Source organism: Hippopotamus amphibius, chromosome 2 (assembly GCF_030028045.1).
Source record: "Hippopotamus amphibius kiboko isolate mHipAmp2 chromosome 2, mHipAmp2.hap2, whole genome shotgun sequence".
Taxonomy (NCBI): Eukaryota; Metazoa; Chordata; class Mammalia; order Artiodactyla; family Hippopotamidae; genus Hippopotamus; species Hippopotamus amphibius.
In genome coordinates this window covers 159,756,591-159,773,244 of record NC_080187.1, presented here as the reverse complement: position 1 = coordinate 159,773,244, position 16,654 = coordinate 159,756,591, and the positions used below count along the sequence as shown (strand labels likewise).

The following is a 16,654-nucleotide window of genomic DNA, read 5'->3' as shown; positions in this document are numbered from 1 at the left end:
TTTTGCTTGAACCACTGCTTCCAAAGATCTGAAGACTTAACTGCTTTGTCTTCTTAGTGTCTTTATTCAGACATCTTTTTCTCAACTTAAATTTCTTGTATTTAAAGTTACAAAAGATTTCCTTACCTACTCTTTTGGCACTCCATATATTTCTAACGTGTTTTTCTCCATAACATTTTCACCTTCTATCATACTATGTATTTCATTTATTTATTTTATTGTCTCTTTCCCATCAAGAATATGAGTTCCATGGGGACAAGGATTTTTATCTGTTTCCTGAAGTGCTGTATCCCCCACCACTTATAATTATGCCTAGCACAGAGTGAGTGCTTAATAAATATTGGTTGAATGAAAATGCATTTCAAAATAGGGCTTCCTTGAGGGAGAAAACAATGGCAATGAGATTAGGTGAAGGAGAAATTTCTTATACAGTTCTAATATTTTATATTTTAAAAATATGAAAGAATCACAGCAAGTTTATTTTCATTTGGTAAATATTGGTGATCAGTACAGCAGTTTCTATTATTGCCTGTCTGTTCTTTATATTTTAAATGACAAATTTAAAATTTTTAAATATAAGCATGTATGGAGACTAAATTGGTGACAATGTCAAGAAAATTGGCAATGTAAATTATAGGGTAGGATCTTTACTTTGTAAATATTATGTAAATTCATAAAGTGATCATAATAGAGTGTAGCACTTGGTAATGAAAAAACAGTCATATCTCTTTGCTTCAAAATAAATTTCAGGGACTTCCCTGGTGGTCCAGCAGTTGAGACTCCGTTCTCCCAATGCAGGGGGCCTGGGTTTGATCCCTGGTCAGGGAACTAGATCGTGCATGCCGCAGCTAATCCCACATGCCGCAACTAGAAGATCCGGCATGCCATAACTAGACCTGGCACAGCCAAATACGTAAATAAATATTCAAAATAAGTTTCAAAGTTGAAGAGTTTGGTTAAAAAAAACAAAACTAACAAATTAGGAGAAATTATTCAGAAAATGCAATTTGGGGAATATGTATGAGTCACAAACGTATTTGACAAGAGCATTTGTATATGGTTTTATTCACTTCAGAGTTATTGTTGGCTTGCCACAGCTTGATTCCCAGGTCAGTGTTAAATTTAAACCTTATGAAGAAATGAAAATAAATTCAACATTTATTTCTTGAGCAAGAGTGAATGAATTTTTTTGTGTGTATCATGTAGAAAGAAAGAAGTTTCTATCTTTGGGTCATTTCTGATTTACTTGGAAACACACAAAAAATGAGTGGTCAGACAGCTCGTGACCATGCTTTCTCACTTGACCCCTGATATTTCTACCTTCAGTCCTTCTTTCCTGTATGCTTCCTCCTTCTCCTCTTTCAGCTTATAAACTCATGTATCCAAAATAAGCCCAACTCAGATGTCATCTGCTCCATGAAAAATTTTTTTACCCCCACAGCCAAAATTGTCTACCCCACCTTTGTAACCTTACAGGTCATATTTAGTCATGCTATCCTAATACTTAGTATGTAATCATTTGTATTAAAATTAATTGAAAATGTAGAGGATTATTCTCGTAGGGAATATTTCTGCTAGATTGTGATGCTTATTTCTATGTCATTCATTTTCATGCCTCATGATTTGTGTCTTTGCTAAACACATTTGTATTTTGATTGCATTTGTGACCAGATATTTTAATTGTTACAAGCTGAAAAGGGACAGAGTTTAATATGTAAATCATGTGCCCCCTCCAAGTGATGTCATCTCACAAAGGTTTCCCTCATGTAATTTTAAAAAATGTCATAGGTATATATACATCATTATATAATTTGTCAATATCAGGAGTTTGGTAAGACTTTTTCTTTTACAAGAATTTGTGTATTACTCAAGGTTGGGAAATACTGATACAGATTGCAGAATAATGTTGAGGTCAGAGGCAAAAATTATTAGACTAGTAAGAAATGCCAGTTTGAATTATGACTGCATCTTGATTTTGTATCATAATACTGATTTTTAATTCCTAGATCTTGAATCAATATGTGTACTTACTCATTGGTTAAATATCCTAATTGAAACATAGGTAGTGATTTTTTAATATTTTACTGAACAGTAGATTTAATGCTTTATTCCTTTGCCAGTCATCCTTGTATCTTCATATGATCCTGATATGCAGCAAATCAGTTTATATCCTGTACAATGATTGTGTAAAATGGTATATTAAGATTTTGTTTTCAGATGATTTTTTTGAACATAGGTGCTTCTATTAGCCCATTTATGGTTTTGTTCATAATTTGTTTTTTACTTACATTTTTATATAATACCAGTAGGTCAAAATATCATTTCATGTCTTTGTTATCACTTGTTTTACTTAAAATTAAGGTTTAATCAAAATAGAAATTGAAAACACTTCTTTCTAAGTCACGTAGCACTCTGTGGCTGTCATTTTTTTCTCTATTCAGCTGTTTCTTTAGATATTTCTAAAAATCTGAAAAATCTCATATTTTTAATTTAAAAAATTATTAAAAATTCATCACAGAATATTTGTAGTTTATTTAGAACCTATTGTGATTTTTAGAAGTGTACTTTTATTCATCCTGCAGATACATAGTGAAAGCCATTAGGTTAATGAAGAAAATAATTTTAAATGTAGTTTGATCTTAATTTTATAAGAAATAAGTATTTTCCTAATTTGTATGGTAGTATTTAGATTAATAAGTCAAATTGAAAATTGCAGTTGAATTTGCCAGAGGACTATAAACAATATTATTTTGTTCATATTCAACATTACTTTTAACTTACTATTCTTATTGCAAAGGATACTTTGTCTTTTAAAGAATACAGTGGTATTATTTACATTAATTCATGTGGGCTGGTGAAAAAAATGCTATAACTCCTTTGCTTAATGGGATTCTTCCCCTGTGGCAGTGCAAACGGCTAGAGCAGGAGCTTCATCATCTGAAAGAGCAGAACCAGACTTCAGCAAACAACATGAGACATCTGACTGCTGAAAACAATCAGGAACGTGCTCTGAAGGTAAATCTCCATTCCTTCTTGCAGGCAAATTAAGGTTGTAAGCCCTTGGTGCCAGCTTTCTGTGCTGCATATATCAGTTGTGTACATTTCAGCAGAAGGGAGCTGTGGTGTTTGCCAACAACCTCTTCTTTAAACACAGATACAGCACCCTTCCGTTATGGTATTATTTTATTTCGTGTGTGTGTACATGAAAACAACATATTTTCTGAATTTCAAGCGATAGTATATTAATAACTTTAGGTTCACATTCATTCTGTTTCTGATTTTGAAATATGTTGTTACCTTTTGTAGTTAATAAAAAGTGGCCACTCTGAAAGAAAAAAAATTAAGTAATGGGCTTTTTCTTTGCATCATTATTTATTAACAATAATTTTCTAAATGACTTGTAATATTAGTAACCCACAGAAGTAACATTCTTGAAAGGTATGTGAATATGTTTAGGAATTGAAAAGAGTACTTAAAATGTTACTTATAACAAAAAAGAAAGGAGGAAAACATATTCTGCCAGAACTTGAAACAAGTAAAGAGTACATATCATGACAAAAGTTCTATTTCATTTTAATATAGATCCTGTAATCATGAAAAAGGACATTATTTTAATTCTACTAATTATCTTTTTTTTTTAAGATACTTTCATTCTCTTTTTTTGCCTTTGCCCTGGTTCCTAGCATAGCGCCTATGACATAGTAGGGGTCCCTGCCCTCAAGGTGCTTACGTTCTCGTTAATGGGTTAAAAACAAAAACATAACATATCCACAGGAAATATAAAAGATTAATTGTTGTTGTTATTGTACAGTTAAAAAAAGGTGTGCTATCCAGAGAATTGTGTTGTACTTTGTTGTCTTAAATTTGTTTTTTGCTGCAGATTACAAACAAATATCACGTCATCAGTAGGGTAACTCATTAAGCCAGAGTCATCTACCAATATTGAGAAAAATGGTGACATTTTGATGTGGAAATATTTTTAATCTGTTTATAAAGTATGAGGTTTGGTTGAAGTGAGATTTTTGTACAAAATGTATTTAGCTTCATTTTAAAATTCTCAGTGGTGGGTGTGTAATAACTTTTCTATTATTGTTTAATGCACTTTCTCTTTCTTTTTTCTCTTGAATTTATAAATAGACCAGAACAATAAATGGGTAAAGTACTGATGAAACCAGTGACAGGCAAGAGTGGAGATACAGCAGTAGAGAAAGGACTTGAGGACACGGGGCTGGGGTGAGGGGCAAAGGGGAAGTTGGGATGAGGTGAGAGAGTAGCATAGACATATTTACACTACCAGCTGTAAAATAGATAGCTAGTGGGAAGTTGCTGTATAACAAAAGGCGATCAGCTTCATGGGAGATGCCTTGGAGGGCCAGGACGGGGAGGGTGGGGGGGAGTTGCGGGAGGGAGGGGATATGGGGATACGTGTGCAGATGCAGCTGATTCACTTTGGTGTACCTCAGAAATGGGTACAAGAGTGTAAAGCAATTATATTCCAATAAAGAGTTTAAATAAATAAATAAGTAAATGGGTAATAAAAGAATTATAAATTGCTGTAATTATTTTTCAGTTACCCCGAGGAGTTTACTGTTCTATTAGTAAGATTAAGTGTGTAATTATTTAGATGTATATGCACAAATCAAAAAGTAACATTCTTTTAAAGACAGCTTCCAGTATGAGTGCTAATTTATTGCCCGCATTGGGAGACAGATATTATGTTCTCTATATGATATGGCTATTTCTATTTAAAAATAGAACCTAAAATAAAAATTGTAGTTTGTTATATAATAATTGTATAGTCTTTATTCTGGCATTTTTGGTTGTGTACTTATGTTTAATTGAATTAAATGGCATTTGCTATTTATGGAAAGAAAAAGATGCCTATTTCTAAGAGATTATTAAAATTAGAAGGCAAATTATAGACCAAAAGAAACCTTGAAGTTCAAAACAAAATAAAAATAAACCCCCCATAAAATAGAAATCTCTGTAGACTATTTAATTTAAATATATAAACAAAGCTAGGTTTTTGTTCCTGACAAATATATTACGTTAAAATCTTTCTAGTTGCTCATCTTTCTGTGCAAAAGTCTCAGATTTTTCTATTCTTTTAATTCTTCATAACTTCATTCATTAGCTAAGCCTACTGAAATTTTTTGTAGAATAAGAATGGGAAGAATTCATTTTTAAAAACCCTCTTATCAGTTGAATCTTTTTAAAGCTGCTGTGTTGGATCATTTTTTAGTTATTTTGTGCCCTAATTCCTCATAGAAACCTTAAGTTTATTATAAAAATTGTCATTTATAATGTATCTGCTTTATTTTGAGTCATTTTTAAAAAATTATTCTTACCTTTCCGGGACTTTATTCTTTATTTAATTTTTTTATTATTGCACTTCTTATATTTAAGTTGCCATATAAGATATGGGTAGTAATAAGTTTATTACCAAGCTGTTTGGTGAACAGACTGTCTCCTTTCTGAGCAGTATGCTTAACTCTTCAATGCATTTTTAAGTATCATTTTTTAAATTTGTTATCTGATTTAATATTTAGTTAGTATCTACAGTAGTTTTGGGAGGATTTTTTAAAGAAAATCATTGTCCCTAGGAGCTTTCAGTCTGCCAGTAATATTTCCAGTATTTTAACATAAGTAGTACGATTATTAATAGCATTAATAAAGGTAATATAAGTAAATAAATAAATTTGAATAGGATGAGAGCTGGAAATTTTGTTTTATTTTATTATGCTATAATTCCTAAAGGAAACAGTCCTGGAGATAGGTTTGGAAAAAATCTAAGCTAATGGTCATACATTACATAGAACTTTCCAAAGTGACGACTATTGCAAATACATGATTGTAATACGTGGATATACTTTTTAGTAATCTAGTGGTATTTGAATAGGAATGTCTTTGTTTATTCTAATAACCAGGAAGTTCTTTCTAAATTATTTTTTGTGGTAGAGCATAAAATTAGACTTTTGGTGATCACTTACATGCATTCTCTTTAAAGTAGCATGGAATATATACTAGCTAAATTTGCTAGCCATAACACTGTTTCCCTACTTTTATAGTATTTGCAATTTTCTCTAAGAATAAGTAGAACACAGTGGTACATATAGGATGAGGGGCTGAACTTATTATTTTTTTTAAAGATTTTTTTTGATGTGGACCATCTTTAAAGTCTTTATTGAATTTGTTACAGTAGTGCTTCTGTTTTATGTTTGGTTTTTTTGGCCACAAGGCATGTGGAATCTTAGCCCCCTGAACAGGGATCGAACCCGCACCCCCTGCATTGGAAGGCGGAGTCTTAGCCACTGGACCTCCAGGGAGGTCCCAAAGGGCTGAATTTATACTGATGCTAATCTATACCCTGAGAGTTACTTATATTAAAAAGACAGCTTATTTTCTCATTTAAAATAAATTTTATCCCCTTATATTAAGAAATTTATTTCTTGATGAACATAATTTTGAACATTTAATGATTTTAAAGTAAATTTAGATTACCTGTAAATATGCAGGCATTAGATTTAATTAGAAATGTCATAAAACTGCCTTTCTTTCCTCTCTCATTTTATTTATTTACCTTCCTTATCACACATCTGTAACCTCTTACAATTGGACTTCTCCACTGTAATTCCATTGAAACACATTCTTTCTTAAATTATAAGTGACCTCTGATGGTTAAACCCGTGAAACTTATTTCATATCCTTCTCAATATGCCGGTCAGCCTAACTGGGACACATTTCAATCTTACTGGCCCCTGCCCTCATGAAATAGTTTCTTGTAGTTCTTTGTTTCCATATCCTTATTATTTTTCTTTTCTTTGATTGTTATTCTTTAGCTGGTGCATCTTTTTCTACCAATTCCTAAGGTATACGTGTCCCCCGGGTTATGTGATTAGTCCCTTAATTCTTCTTTCTTAAAAATACCCCTAACTTTATTATTTTAGAGCAGTTTTAGCTTCATGGCAAATTCGAGCAAACTGCAGCGCTCCCTCATACTCTGTGCCCCGTACATTCACATGCCCTGAGCATCCAGCACAAGCGTGGTGCATTTGTCACAACCCATGAACTTACATCAGTGTAACCCAAAGTCCGTGGTTTACATTAGGCTTCACTCTTAGTGTTGTACATTCTGTGGGTTTTGAGAAATGTCACTGACAAGTAGCTGCCATTATGGTATCATGCAGAAGAGTTTCACTCTAAAAACCCTCTGTGGCCCACCTCTTTATCCCTCCTTCCCCCCAACATCTGCCAGCCGTTAATCTTTATACTGTGTCCATCGTTTTTTCTTTTCCAGAGTGTCATATAGTAGTTCTTTTCATGTTGGTTTTTTTCACTTAGTAATATGCATTCACAGTTCATTCATATCTTTCTGATGGCTTTATACGTCGTTTCTTTTTCGTATTGAGTCGTATTCCATTGTCTGGATGTACCACCGTTTATTTATTCACCCCGCCCCCCAGTGAAGGACCTCTTGGTTGCTACCAAGTTTGGCAGTTATGAATAAAGCTCTGTAAGCATCCACATGCAGGTTTTTCTGTGGACATAAGCTTGTTTGGGTAAATACCAAGAACTGTGATTGATGAATCCTATGGTAAGAGTATGTTTCGTTTTGTGAGGAACCACCAAACTGTCTTCCAAAATGGCTATGCCATTTTGCATTCGCACCAGTGATGAATGGCAGTTTCTGTTAGTCCGTATCTTTGCCAGCATTTGGTGTTTTGTTTATTGTAGGCTTGTCTCTTCTAATTTCATCTCTTCCTGTGACATCATCTATCATTTATGTCCTAATGAATAAGCTTGAAACCAAATCCCTAATTCGACTTCCTAAGCCCTTTCTTCAACCTGGGAGGAAGTCAGGACCTGAGCCAAACACTATTGACTGTATAACTTAACGTTTATTCTCAGTTATATTCTCCTTTGTTTGCCTTTACAGCTTTATAGAAGCTGGAAAAGTTAAACACTTTCTGAGCCTTTCTTTTTGCCAATGAGACATAAGAGGAATTTTGCAGCAGGGGTGGGAGAAGCAGGAAGAGTGTCTCTGGATAAGTTTTTGTTTTCCTGACATAATGACAGGTGCAGCAGGCACTGTTCATTCCCTTCTTTTTACCTTGAACACTTACTTGCTGCCTGGAACAGCAGCAGCAATTTTATAGCTATGCAGTAAACACCAAGAGAAGCTGGCTTTTAACATCATTGAACCCTTTAGCCAGTGAGCCACTTTGAGAACTTGAAGCAACTATACCCTGACTTATTTTTCTGGTGACATAATGCCCTATATTTTAAATTATTCTTAACAGCTTTCTATTTACTTCCAAACTGATCAGTTAACATCTATTAATTAATGGCACGACCATACTCCTAGACATGTAGGCTAATATAATTGACATAATCTTCATATCCTTTCAAGCTTTCATCTACTACAAAATGATAGAGCATCCAGTCCTGTCAGTTCTGCAACAGTGATTTCTTTCCTATTTTTCTCTCCTTTGTGTTATCATGCCTCTCCCTACGTCAAGTTCATGATCTAGATGATATTAGTACCCTCCTATTTTGTCCTCAGTTTCTCACCTTTGTAATCAGTTGTCACACTTCCATTAGCAGTCATTCTAAAACACAGGTAACACTTTTCTACTCCCAAACCTTTGCTAAGTTTAACATTTTTAGCAGTGTAAGAAACAGAGATAGCCTGAATAATAACTTTCCCGGTAGGAATAATGAAAAAGAAGGATTATTATTTTAAGAATATTTTACAACATTATTGAGAAGACAAGGTATCTGAAAAGGCCACTAAAACAAGTGGAAATAGAAAAAAAATAATAAAAACATGGGAAATAAGTGATTGCCTGAAGCCATCTTGCATTCTGAGTGCGTTTGTCACTGATGGTGAGTTTAGCTTCCATTGCAAGACAGACAGAGCCCGGGGCCTAGTTAAACCACAGTGTGATGGAAGATCTTCTCCTGAAGCTGGCATCCTAGATGGCCATACCATTAGTGTTTAGGTGAACAAGAGTCAGGCCCTTCGTACGAAATATGACAGCAAGGAAACTTGATTTTCCTGACTGTGGAGGGGCTCACAAAAAATCTCTGGGAATTTATCATCTACAGCCAGCTTTCAGGCAGGTTTAGAACCACATCTGTTGCTTGAGTTCTTGCTGTTTGTGTGGTTCTTAAAGCTGAGAATGTAATTTAAAGTGGACCTACCCAGTAGTCTGTAGTGTTATATCATAGGTTTACCCATTTTTTAAACTGCATATATGTGGTTTATGGGATGATCTGAATTCTGGGCCACACAGACTCTGAATTAAGGGAAGAGCAGTCAATTTCAAGCTAGTATGGTCACAGGTAGGGTGACCACATAATTCATATCTAAACTAAGACATTTTTGAAAACATAAGGTATATGATTAAGAATTATACCAGGACAACAGGGTTGTAGTTGTAAAGGGGTGGCACAGTGGTTCCTTGCGGTGATGAACCTGTTCTGTATCTTGATCCTGGTGGTGGTTACATCAATCTACGTGTGGTAACATTTTATAGAACCACACACATGTACACACAGAAGTATATGTAAGGCTAGTGAAGCATGAGTAAGCTCTGTGTATTGTGTCACAGTGTTGGTTTCCTGGTTTAGATACTGTATTGTGATTATGCTGGATGTTAACCACCAGGGAGGTCAGATAGAGAGTGCATAGGACCTCCCTGTATGTTTTTGTTTTGTTTTGTTTTTTTAACTTCCCGTGAATTTATAAGTGAGTCACTAAGTCCAGCCCACACTCAAGGGGAGAAATTGTACAAGGACATGAATACCAGGAGGTGAGGATTATTGGGGGCCACGTTAAAGGCTGCTAATCACAACTTGGACGTACATAAACACCTCAACCTAATATTCCAAAAACCAAACTTGTGATCTTACCCCCCAAACCTGTTCATTCTGTGGATTCTATCTGAAAGTAACATCTCTGTCTTACCAGCAGCTTAGGTCAAAATCCTTGGATTTAGCCTTGGCTCCTTTCTTTCTCTCACACTCCATATCCTATTTGTAAACAAATTCTCTTGGTCCTGCTTTTAGTGCATATCAGGAATTCAGCTACTTCTCATCACTTTCACTGCTACTACCATCTTTCAAGCCTCTGTCATTTTTTTGCCTGAATTATTGCAGAAACCTAGTGGTCTCGTTTCTATCCTTGCCCTCCTCTGTTCTCAGCATATCCTCCAGGATGATCCCATTAAAATAGAAGTTATATTACTCTTCTGATAAGAACCTTCCAGTGGCTTGCCATTTCACTCAGAGGATACGTCTACATGACCTCTTGATCCAGCCCTCAGTTTACTCCTTGGCATCATACTTCACTTTAGTCATACTCCTCTCTTGCTGTTTCTCAAGCACCTGGCATGCTTGCATCTCAAGACCTTTGTACTTCCTATTTCTACTTCCAAGAATCACTCTTCCCCCAAATAGTCACACAGCCCGCTTTCTTATCTCCTTCAAGGCTATTCAAATGCCATCTTCTCAGTGAGGGCTTCCCTGATTAACCTGTTATAAATCTCAATCCAAACCCTAACAAGCATAACTCCATCCCCTTCCCTGCTTTTTTCTCCAAAGTACTTATCACCTAAGAAAGTATAGTTGCGTCTTGAACTACATGGATTTGAACTGTGCGGGACCATCTATATGCAGATTCTTTTCCATAAATATATACTATAGTACTGCGTGATCCACAGTTGGTTGAATGTGTGGATGTGGAATTGCAGATACAGAGGGCCCACTGTAAAGTGATACAGGGATTGTTGACTGTGTGGGGGGTCAGCACCCCAAACACCTGCATTGTTCAAGGGTCAACTGTACATGTTTTACTTATTTATTATACTTCTTGTCTCTTTCCCTGATAGGAATAAATGCTCCACGAGGTCAGGGATTTTTGTTTACTTCGTATACCTCTGTATCTATTGATGATATTAAAAATATTTGACAGTTAGTAGGTCACAGATATGACCAATCATAACAGATGCCAAATGTTAACAATTTGTATGGCCATACTTTTGTGTACCAGCTGAAACTAGCTATAGCTGTATCTCCTGCAAATACATACAGCCCCCATTGAATAAATATCTGTTGAGTCAGTTAGTACCACATGTGCAATTTAGTATCCTGCTTTCCCTGCTTGGCACTTCATAAGTATTATCCAGTACATTTACTCTATAAATATCACCTTAACATATTACATAATTTGCAAACCACAAATGTACCATGATTTTCTTAAATCTTCCCTTAATGTTAAATATTTAGGTTGCCCACAATTTTGCACTCTTATAAACACTGCTGTGAAAAATATTTTTGTGTAAATATTTAATCATATTTAGCAAACAAAAATCTGATTATTTTTCAAATTTTTATTTTTGATAAAGCACATATTTTTGAAAATGAATGATTACATAAGGGTTTTAATAAAAACATTGCAATCAGCTTCCTCATCTTACCTCTCTCCTGGTTTCTTCTCCAGAAAAGAAATCACTCTCAACTCTTTCAGCAATTTATTCTGTATATATATTTCTAAATGAAAAGCTTATACGATTTCTTGGTATTTCATTTTTAGTTATTATTAATTGCCTTCTTACTATAAAGATAAGGATTTAGCTTTTGCATCTTTTTGTTAGATCAGTGTTCAGTATTTACATTATTATTATAATATTCATAGATGACTATATAGTGAAGTTCAAGCATATATTGTTTTATTGTGCTTTGCTTGATTGACCTTGGCAGATAATGTATTTTTTTTTTTTTCCACAAATTGAAGGTTTTGGCAACCCTGTGTTGTTAGATGATGGTAGCATTTTTTAAAGTATTTTTAAATTAAAGTATGTACATTTTTTAGACATAATGCTATTGCACACTTAATAGACTACAGTATATTATAAACACAACTTTTATATGCACTGGGAAACCAGAAAATTCACGTGACTCGTTTTATTGCGATATTCATTTTATTGCAGTGGTCTGGAACTGAACCCATATTATCTCTGAGGTATGCTTATATTACTCAGCAATAAAAAGGAACAGTTTATTGATACATACAACAACTTAGATGGGTCTCAAGGGCATTATGCTAAATGAGAAAAGCCAATCTCAAACAGTTATGTTCCTCTGATTCTATTTATGTAACAGTCTCAAAGTGACAAAACCATTGTAATAAAGAACAGATCAGGGGTTTCTAGGAGTTAGGTTGAGGAGCAGGCTATGATTCTTTTTTTTTTTTTTTTTTTTAGGCTATGATTCTTAAAGGGTAACAGGGAGTTTCTTTGTAGTGATAATAGTTCTGATTTTATAATATTAATGTATCATAGAGTTATTTACCAGAAAGTAATGGAGGGAGGATGTAAAAACAGATGAAATGCATATAAGGTTTATATCCGAGTTAATAGAATTGTTCCAATGTCAGTTTGCTGGCTTTGATAATATACCGTGGTACGTATGTGATATCATTGGGAGAAGTTAGAGGCATCTACACAGGAACTCTCCTTACTCTGCAAGTTTTTATGAGTCTTGAATTATTTCAGAATAATACATTGTTAAAAATGTTTACATGTTCATCCTAGCCAGTGAAAACAGTGCTAAGATATATAAAGGAAATTTTAATAATATTCCCTCTCCCCTCTCAAAGTTTCTAGACCTGCCAAATTAATCTTAACTAGGAATTATCATAGATACCCTGTTTTTCTGACTTTTACCTAATTTTAGTGAGAATAGATTCTACATTACACCAATTAGTTTGGACACTTACCGTGGGATTGCATATTTTCCTTCATAATATAGAGGCTCAGTTGGTTAGTTCCAGTATGTGGATCATCTCTGAGTCTGATTTTGTGATTGCTTTGTCTTTTGACGTGTTTGTTTGTTTTGCTTGTGCTTTTCATGTGTCTCATAATGTTTTTTGAATGCTGGACACTGTGGATAGAACAATGCTTCTTCTCTCCAGCCAGTAGTGTGAGTATTGAGTTGATCCACTTAGGACTTGATCTGGATTTGGGTTTTGTTATTGTTATGGTCACTGTTAGTGCATCCTAAGTTTCAGGTTGCTCTAGGAATGGGTTGCCGTTGCCTTATGCTCAGGATGGAAGCTCAGGTTCTGGAGAATTTTTTTCAATGTTCATGCTCCCCTGTTCATTTTCAGTTGATCCTGTATACTTACACATGGCAGGTGTCTCACTGTACACTTTTGCCTTCTCCCAGTGTTAGGGTGCTGATCTTTATCATCTGGTGCTGGGGAACTGAGAGTTTTCTGCTTCAATCTTATACAGTCCCTTTGTGCTTGGACTTTGGGTTGGGGCACTCTCAGGATTCCTTTCCATGGCAGCCAAACTCTGACCTGTGTCTGTGGCAGGTATTGTATAAGAGAGACTTTCATGCCCCTCTCTCAGTGCAGAAGCTATCTGATGGTATTGGTATAAGATCCTGGGCCCAGGTCTGTTTCCAGCCACTTACCTAGGGATAGTTCTTTCTTCTACCATTCCCAAGTAGGACTTTTTTTTCTGTGCCCTTAGAGTTACTGACCTTCTTTTAGTTGTACATGGCTTTTCTTCTATTCACAGAAGCAGCTGGGACTGGGCCATGGTGGGGCAGGGAGGGGTAGTTTGTTCCTTTCTATAGCAGCAGTCATTTCCCTCCCCCATACCCGCTGCATGCATCCATCACTGTAGGAAGCTATCTGGTTTTCTGTCCTGTCTTTGATATTTTACATGAGCGCCTGGTGGAGATCTGTGGGGGAAAATCTACCAATAGGTGCAAAGCCCTTTTGTCAGGAATTTCTGAAGGTTCTGTGTGGTGTCTGACCCTTCTTCCCATGCTCTGTTGTAGGTGAGCTAGCCTGTGTATCTCATTTGCCTTGGATGCTTGTCCCTCCTTGAAATTAAGACTGGTTGTCTTCTGAGCTTAGCTGTCTAATGAGCTCAAGAAGAGTTATGTCTAGCCTTACCTTTAGGTCTTTAATCCATTTTGAGTTTATTCTTGTGTATGGTGTTAGGAAGTGTTCTAATTTCATTCTTTTAAATGTAACTGTCCAGTTTTCTGAACACAACTTATTGAAAAGGCTGTCTTTTCTCCATTGTATATCCTTGCCTCCTTTGTCATAGATTAGGTGACCAAAGATGTGTGGGTTTTTTTTTTTTTCTTTTTTAAAATTTATTTATTTTATTTATTTATTGGCTGCATTGGGTCTTCGTTGCTGCACACGGGCTTTCTCTAGTTGCTGCGAGCAGGGGCTACTCTTCATTGTGGTGTGCAGGCTCCTCATTGCCGTGGTTTCTCTTGTTGTGGAGCACAGGCCCTAGGCGCATGGGCATCAATAGTTGCGGCACATGGCCTCAGTAGTTGTGGCTCAAGGGCTCTAGAGCACAGGCTCAATAGTTGTGACACATGGGCTTAGTTGCTCCATGGCATGTGGAATCTTCCCAGGGCAGGGCTTGAACCCATGTCCCCTGCATTGGCAGGTGGATTCTTTACCATTGTGCCACCTAGGAAGTCCAGGTGTGTGGTTCTAATCTCTGGTCTTCCTGTCCTTTTCCATTGATCTACATGTCTGTTTTTGTGCCAGTACCATACTGTCTTGGTTACTGTAGCTTTGTAGTATAGTCTGGAGTCAGGGAGCCTGATTCCTCCAGCTCCATTTTTCTTTCTCAAGATTGCTTTGGCTATTCATGCTCTTTTGTGTTTCCATACAAATTGTAAAATTTTTTGCTCTAGTTCTATGAAAAAAATGTCATTAGTAATTTGATAGGGATTGCATTGAATCCATAGATTGCTTTGGGTGGTATAGTCATTTTCACAATATTGATTCTTCCAATCCAAGAACATGGTATATCTCTCCAACTGTTTGTCTCATCTTTCATTTCTTTCATCAGTGTCTTAACACTTTTCTGAGTACAGGTCTTTTGCTTCCTTAGGTAGTTTATTCCTGGGTGTTTTATTCTTTTTGTTGAAGAAAAGGGAGTGCTCATTCACTGTCATTGGGAATGTGAATTGATGCAGCCACTATGGGGAACAGTATGGAGGTTCCTTAAAAAACTAAAAATGGAAATACCGTATGATCCATCAATCCCACTACTGGGCAGAAAAAACCATAATTCAAAAAGACACACGCACCTCAGTGTTCATTGCAGCACTATTTACAGTAGCCAGGATATGGAAGCAACCTAAATGCCCATCAACAGAGGAATGGATAAAGAAGATGTGGTACGTATATACAATGGAATATTACTCAGCCATAAAAAGGAACGAAATTAGGTCATTTGTAGAGATGTGGATGGACCTAGAAACTGTCATACAAAGTGAAGTAAGTCAGAAAGAGAAAAACAAATATCATATATTAATGCGTTTATGTGGAATCCAGAAAAATGGTATAGATGATCTTATTTGCAAAGCAGAAATAGAAACACAGACATAGAGAACAAATGTATGGATACCAAGGGGGAAAGGAGGGGGTGGGAGGAATTGGGAGATTGGGATTGACATATATACACTATTGATACTATGTATAAAATAGATAACTAATGAGAACCTACTTATAGCACAGGAAACTCTACTCAGTGCTCTGTGGTGACCTAAATGGGAAGGAAATCCAAAAAAGAGGGGATATATGTATACATATAGGTGATTTATTTTGCTGTGCAGTAGAAACTAACACAACATTGTAAAGCAACTATAATAAAAATTAATTTCAAAAAAATAAAATAAAAGTTATGACTTTGTGCCTTATTCAGCTTTTTTATTATCAATGTGGAGTGACAGCTTGTTCCAGCTTTCTGTGAACTAGGCATAAGTATTACATCTACTGTTGGATTTTGATAAATATTGTTTTGTCATATTTAAGCAGTTTCTTTCTAGAATGTTTTTAAAGTTTTTATTAGCAAATATAACACATTTTATTGAGTCCTTGATGTTGACTAATTCCTTGAATAAATATTAGATTTGTCATTGTTTTCCTGAAAATTTTAAAAATTATAAAAGTCTCCCCTCATACAGTACTTACTGAGTGCTAGACACTAATACTTTACATATAGTGTTATAGTAGTATTTAGACTCCAAAGTGACTCTTTGAGATAGCTGGTACAACTATTTCTAATTTTATGGGGTAAGAAACTGAGCAACATGTGTTAACTAATCCACCTCACTACAAAGCTCATTTTTGTTCTTTTTTATGGCTGAGTAATATTCCTTTGTATATATGTACCACATCTTCTTTATTCGTCTGTCAATGGACATTTAGGTTGCTTCCATGTCCTGGCTATTGTAAATAGTGCTGCAGTCAACCTTGGGGTACATGTATCTTTTTGAATTCTGGTTTTCTCAGGGTAGATGCCCAGTAGTGGGATTGCTGGGTCTCACCTAAAACATCCTGTACGCATTAGCTATCATTTTCCTGCTAACATCCTTCTCCCAGTCCCAAGCAACCACCAATCTACTTTCTGTCTCTCTAGATTTGCCATTCTGGGTATTTTGTATAAGTGAAATCATAGACTGTGATTCTTTGCCACTGGCTTCTTTTACTGAGCATATTTGAAAGGTTTTTTCATATTATAGCATGTATCAGTACTTCATTCCTTTTTTTGATACATGATATTCATTGTACAGATACACTATATTCTGTTTGTCAGTTCAT

At 35.5% G+C, this 16,654-nt stretch overlaps 1 protein-coding gene across 6 annotated transcripts in view; it reads left to right on the top strand.

The window, feature by feature from the left end:
- Window positions 1-16,654, top strand: part of MIPOL1 (mirror-image polydactyly 1) — a 303,368-nt gene that overhangs the window by 153,255 nt on the left and 133,459 nt on the right. For 5 of the 6 annotated variants that reach the window (XR_009051220.1, XM_057720558.1, XM_057720556.1 and 2 more), the window contains exon 11: window positions 2,908-3,015. The exons of the other annotated variant lie outside the window; for it this stretch is intronic. Coding sequence is in view for 4 of the 5 variants with exons in the window: in XM_057720558.1 (XP_057576541.1) it covers window positions 2,908-3,015 (108 nt within the window). In the remaining variant the exon portion in view is untranslated. The remainder of the gene's footprint in view (window positions 1-2,907; window positions 3,016-16,654) is intronic. 6 annotated transcript variants of the gene reach the window in all.